The sequence below is a fragment of the Monopterus albus genome, unplaced genomic scaffold (assembly GCF_001952655.1).
Source record: "Monopterus albus unplaced genomic scaffold, M_albus_1.0 scaffold10.1, whole genome shotgun sequence".
Lineage (NCBI taxonomy): Eukaryota > Metazoa > Chordata > Actinopteri > Synbranchiformes > Synbranchidae > Monopterus > Monopterus albus.
The window spans coordinates 1,155,536-1,162,053 of record NW_018127890.1 but is presented as its reverse complement, the minus strand read 5'-3'; the positions used below and the strand labels follow the sequence as shown (position 1 = coordinate 1,162,053).

Below are 6,518 nucleotides of genomic sequence, written 5' to 3'. Positions count from 1 at the left end.
AAAAGTAGAAACTCGAGGTGGGCATCAAAGATTTTATTGATTAAAATTCAAATATGACTTGATCTTTTAGCTGCAAAACATATGTGAAAAAGAACATTCTAAACTAACCAAATTTAAAAAGTGACACTGACTCTGAATGATGGTGCAGCATAAATAGATAACTTGAAAAGAACTGAACTTGATTTCCTTAAAAACTAAATGCAGGTGATATTTACATCCATGTCTTGCTTTGACATTCTTTAGATCTTTTTTTTTTTTTTTTTACACCTATTCCAGTGTCTTTACTTCACTTCACCATGGAGGCTATGTTGTGTGTTATTATCTGGTGCGTGCTTGTTGATTTATCCACAGCATAAGTTAAAAAGTAATGAACAGATTTTAATGAAAATATTTGGAGAGCCCCATTGAACAATCCATTAGATTTTGGTGTTGATCCAGATCATCATCTCAAAATTTTCTCTATGGCGTTATGGGGAAAGCGGTCTGCCTTGGTGGAGGTTTGCACTCTCTGAATACTGTTTAGTTTCCTCTACTTTCTGAATTTGCAGTTGTACAGGTTATTCTTCTTTAAAACTGATTTATGGGATATGAGTCAGTATCTCTTTAGCTCCAACAACTTACGCTCACACAAGTGCACAAATACAGACAGACACACACACACACATTCACAGACATGTTTTCTTGTAGTTGTCTCATGGTTTAGAAATGTTTTTATGTATGTACTAAAATAATGAATGTGAATTAGACTGGCAATTTATATTGGTCAACCACCACAGTTGTTATTCTGAACCAGTCTTCAGTCAATCATTTTGAAGCCTTTTAAGGTGCGTGTGTGTGTGTGTTTTAGCAGTCATCTTTAGGGTGAGACGTCTAGAGCAATCAGTCTTGATGTAGTGGAAAGAGACCAGTGTGTTTGATTGAAGGGTCACTTCATACAATGGAGAGCCTACTCTTATTTCACATAGTGAACACAATGGTCAGTTCCATTTTCTTCTTGTATTTGTTGTCTTTATCTCTTCTGTTGCTGTCTTTCCTTGCATCTCCTTTGTTTCTGTTAAGAGCACAGCTATCATAATGAATCAAGATTTTCCAACGCTAACACTGAGCTATCATGTTCAGCTGGAAAAGAGGGTCACTACTGAGAGGGCAGGATCATAACTATGTGTGCATGTGCATATTTTTGTTAGTGTGCAAGATAAAGATGGTAGTGGTGGTCTAATAGTAAATCTGATGGGCCTTTGTGGCTCTTTACAGGATGCGTGTGTATCCATAGATAGATCTATATATTTATCACACCCACACACACACGTATGTATGTACATATATATATATATATATATATATATGTGTACACACACATATTTCATCTTGTAAAAACACCAGTTGCTGATAGATAGAGCAGTCACCAACGACTCAAGATCCAGACAGACCAACCCAAGTAGAGCCTGGATCGACTACAGGAAAGCCTACAACTCAGTGCCGTACACATGGATCTGGAAATGCCTGGCACTATAGAGTAAACAGGGCCTTCATCAACACCGCAATGGGACTGTGGAGAACAACCCTGGAAGTCAACTCTGGACCATGAGAGTACAAAAAACTGGAGGAAGTGCCAGGGCCTGAAAAAGGAACTGGAGAGGATATGGAAGGTGAAGGCCAAAGTGGTCCCAGTGGTGGTAGAACCATTCAGAGCCTTGAGGGGGATTTCCCTTCTCACCCCTACAGTCAGTGTGTGTCTTCTTCATGGTTCTGTGCTGTATCTTAGCTGTACTTGGCACTGAACTTATCTATTCCCCCTCTTGTCTCCTTTCCCTTCACTCCTGTCTCATCGTCCTAAAATCATCTTTTCTTTACACTTCACTCTAATCAGCACCGGTCCTAGATACAGGGCAGGTGTCACTATTTTAGGATGCAGTTGAGCAAAGAGATGTCAGTATAAAATTTACACATTTTTAAATTTTTTCTTGCAATCTTTTTTGTTTTACTCTTATGTTCATCACCTCCATCCTTCCTTTATCACCCGTTCCTTCTTCCTGTCTCTCTGTCACCATTTTTCTTCTCTCTCCTTACAGCCCCAGAGGGGTTGTCCTCTCCGATGTTGGTCCATGCAACTAGTACCAGCCTGAATGTATCCTGGTCTGCTCCAGCCCACGCCAATGCACCAGGCCCACTTCGCTACAGCCTGCAAATGAGAACCTCCACACAGAGGCCTGTGATAAGGTGAGAGAGAGAGAGAGAGAGAGAGCGCATCACATGCACAGACATCCTAGATAAACACATGGAGAAGTTTACATACGGTTGTCCGCAAGTGCTCTGAGACAGACATGACAGACATGCACAGCAATCTCAGATACATACTGCATTTATCTGCACCTAAAAATTGTGAACATACACACACTCATATGCATACATATGTACATACAACGGGGTACATTATACAGCACCACTGAGTATGTCACATCAATATGACAGACCATCAGAAAAACAGACGGAATGAGCTAGAGAGACGAGGAGCAGAGTCAAAAGACAAAAAATCAGACAGGGTGGGGGAGGTGGGGGTCAAGAAAATGTGATAGAATAAAAAGAGGGAGAAAGTGTGCGTCTGATATGTATTCATTACATGCTTCCTGACAACAAATTGCAATTTAATCCAAGAAGAGGAGGCTCTCATTCTGTGGTAATAAATAAATGACTAGCTACATGTATTATATATCAGACAGCTATGCCCTCCTTCTCTTCTGCTATGGAAATCTCATTGTTCCCTGATTTATTCATTCATTCATCCCTGCATCCATCTGATGCTAAATGGTCAACAGTCCCTCATTTGTGACTACATTCTTCTACTTTTTATAGATTCCTTTGTATGATTATATGATATGGGATCAGCTGTGGCATGGGGATATGATAAAAAAACTAGTAAACTAAAAAATCTAGTACATTTGCCTAGATAGTCGGAAATTAGTGAAAATATGAAACCTTGCATAAAACTACACTTCAGAAATGTAGAAAAATATGTAAAAAGTATTTTTTCTTGAAAAAAGATAAACATCCTTTGTGTTATATGAAATGTATGACAACCCTAAATCAGAAAAAGTTGGGATGGTGTGTAAAATCCAAATTAAAACAGAAAATAGAGATGTGTAAATCATCTGTGTCCTGTATTAGATTGAAAACAATACAGCAGCACATTATTTGATGATACCTCATCAATTTTATTATTTTTTTCCGACATTAAACACATTTCAATTCTGATGCCTGAAACCCATTCCAAAAAAAGTTGGGATGGTTGCACTTCAGAGCCAGTAAAGAGGTAAAACAATCAAATTGTAGATTCCATTTGAAACAAGTGATGTCAACAGGTGAGTGCATCATGATTTGGTGCAAAACTGGCATCCAGGAAAAGCCAACAGTATTTTTGTGTCTGTCCACCCACTTCTAGGCTTCTGGAAAATGCAGCAGACATCTTTTCCTATCGTGTAGAGGGCCTTTCTCCGTACACACAGTACCTGTTTAGAGTGGTGGTTTCACACACACATGGACAGACAGCTGGCCCCTGGGCAACCCTGCACACAGCAGAGGACAGTAAGTACACTAATACACACTAAGGGGGAGGGGGGGTTCATTACAGAAACCTACCAAAACCAGTTGTGCAGAGTAAAGCTTGCCACAGCTTCTGTTTGTTTCCACTACACTCGGCCCGCTTTGGAGGTTTGTTCTGGGAGCTAAATTTCAGCACCACGTAAAATCAAGCACCAGGGAGGAGGGGGCGCATGTGAGCAGAGCAGTTGATTGGTTAAATGTCCACGTCTTCACACCTCAAGCATTAGCATTGCAAGCGCTGTGTGTAAACACAACTGACTGCGTGTGTGAGAGGGGTGCAGTCCCTCCCTCCTCAAAACAGAGGCTGACAGAGAAAAAAAGACAGTGGAAAAACAAAGCGGGACAGTCGCCATCAACCCTGGAGGCAACGCTTGGTGATGGTTAAGGAAATATGGGGTATACTGCTCCGTTTTGGGGGTCACCACAGCAAATTGTCACACTGATGACTCGCATGTTGACATTTGGCACGTGTTTTACGCTGGTTGCCCTTCCTGACGCAACCCTGATTCGAACCCGGGCCGCAGCGGTGAGAGGGCTGCGCCTTAACCACTAGCCTACCAGGGTCTGATAGATCTCCTGAATTTAGGTGATGATCTAAATGGTAGCCTTGAACATTAAACATGTGGTCTGTGGTATGTAAACCTAGGCCTGTGCCCAGCTTTGTTTTCTGAAAGTCTCTAAACTTTCATTAATTTGTTGATATAAGTAGGACTAGTCAGTATGATCAAGGCAACAAGGAGGTGTGACAAACAAAATATACTAAAAATGAAGAAGATGGTGAAAACATGGGCTCAAGATCAGATGAAACACACTGACAGAGTGAGATTTGCATACTGTGAGGTTTGTTGCCTGTGTGTGAGTGACCTAGCCAGTGTCATTGTGGGCTAATTGCTGTAATAGAATCATATTAGCCACTGGAACAGCCTCCTCAGTACAAAGTTATAAATTAATTAGTACCATGCTATTATCAAATACATTATCATTAAGCAGCCAAGATTTGCATTCTTTAGATACATGCGCATGTACATGCACAGGAATGTGTATGTACACATGTATGTGTGGCATACATATAGCACACAATCACACAAACAACTGCAGTTGAACATACTGATGCAAGGACGCACACTGAGACATTAGGATGCATTAAGTTGTAGTTTTTTGCTTTTCTTCTATAAAACGCCCTGAGATTGTGTCATTCATACACACCTCCTTGTCCTCATCAATCACACACCACCTCACGCTCACCAGAAATAGCATGTACTCATAAAGTTTCAAAACAGGTGGACTCATCCTCAAAAAGCGCGTATTCACAGATTAACACTGTGGCAGATTAAGTGTAGGTATAAGTTAAAAAAAACGTGTACAGTCCCCTTGTTTCTTTTGCTATACTACTGTATCTACTTCTGCCTCTGCTACTGGTGGAGTTGAAGTTAAATCTGACAGTTAACATTTTATTTATCATTAAAACACAAAATCACAAGATGGGATGATACTTAACCTACACCTGCAGTAGCTGGCACAGAGGTGATGCAGCCACAGAAAAAATAATATTGTATATGTGCCGCTGTGTGTTCCACCCATTAATTAGTTCATTTTAACAAAATACACGTTTTGAAGTCTGTTCTTTTCTCTTTGCCCTATATTATGTAAATCTTTTGAAAACATTCATGACTATTCATGGCCTTCTGTCATAATGATTTCCTTAAGTTACTAGTAATAAAGTGTCACATTTTACAGTTGATTAATAACACCCATTCATGGATGTACACTTTTTTAAATCTGAAAATACCCAAAGTATACCTGTCTTTTACCATAGTAAGGGGCAATTGATATATTGCATCTTTTGCACTCTCACTAATTATTTTAAATGGAGACATGCAACAAGTGCACTTGCAATAGAGAGAAAAGCCCCTGTGACACACATGCATTGCGATGCTGTGCATGTCTAAGCCATAGCAAGCTTTAAAAATCTCAACTTTTTAGAATGCAGCAAGCATACCTCAGGTCATATGACAAGAACCAACCAAGCAGCTTTACCCTTTCGTAACAACATCCGGTTCAAAGCTCAACCAAGATGGAGCACAGAGTTCTTGGACTAGTTGGTGAAATTCTCTGTGTTTCTTCATGCTTGAAGGATGGGGGTGCACCCAAACACAGTGTTTCCCCCCTCCCCTTATATGTGGATTAAAGATTAAAGGTACGGGCAGATTTTATGCATTTGATTTGACATTAGGTGTATTGTTTGGAAATACACCGCCAATCAATTAAGCATGCACATTTTGTTAATTTGTGTTACTTCTCTTTTCTTGAGTTACCATATTGCTGGTTCGAGGGATGGGGGTCATCCAGACAAAAAGATTGGACTATGGCAGCAGCAGGCTTAAATACTTAAATGCCTACCACCAGGCCTGGACTGTACCAACTGTCCAATACAGGAAAGGGGGGATTTGGGAGAAATTTATTTGGTTGTATATTATGTTGTTGTTTTTTTTTACTTTTGAGAACATATTACGTTGTTAGCAGCCTGTGTGTTTAATGTTTATTGGTAGATTATTTGGTTAGTGTCTCTGTCCATTCCCCGTTTGTGTTACTGGTTTGGCCAACCAGCATGTATGTTCCCCATCTGTGTCATTTCACAAGTGAGTTTGTCTGTGTGGGGTTTTGTGCACTTCAGCTACAGTTCAGTTTGCCATATTCTAAGTTTCCTTATCTTTTGTTGACCTCTTTTAGGGCCCAATTTATTTGATAATGGTGTTCCTTTGTATTTTTTTCTGTTTTGGGGTAAATGATAAGCTCATATTTTTTAATTTAAGTGCTGTGCCCTTCACCTTACTGTTTGGTCCCTGACAGGGGGCTAATGACAGACAGAACATGGAAAAAGAGAGACCCACACTTCTTCCTTCCCTTTTTATCATTCC

The 6,518-nt window shown here is 40.1% G+C and overlaps 1 protein-coding gene across 1 annotated transcript in view; it reads left to right on the top strand.

The window, feature by feature from the left end:
- The window catches only part of ush2a (Usher syndrome 2A (autosomal recessive, mild)), a 208,689-nt gene that overhangs the window by 112,782 nt on the left and 89,389 nt on the right, over positions 1-6,518 (top strand). The window contains 2 exon segments of the mRNA XM_020589916.1: positions 2,073-2,220; positions 3,440-3,582. Of these exon segments, the coding sequence (XP_020445572.1) occupies positions 2,073-2,220; positions 3,440-3,582 (291 nt within the window).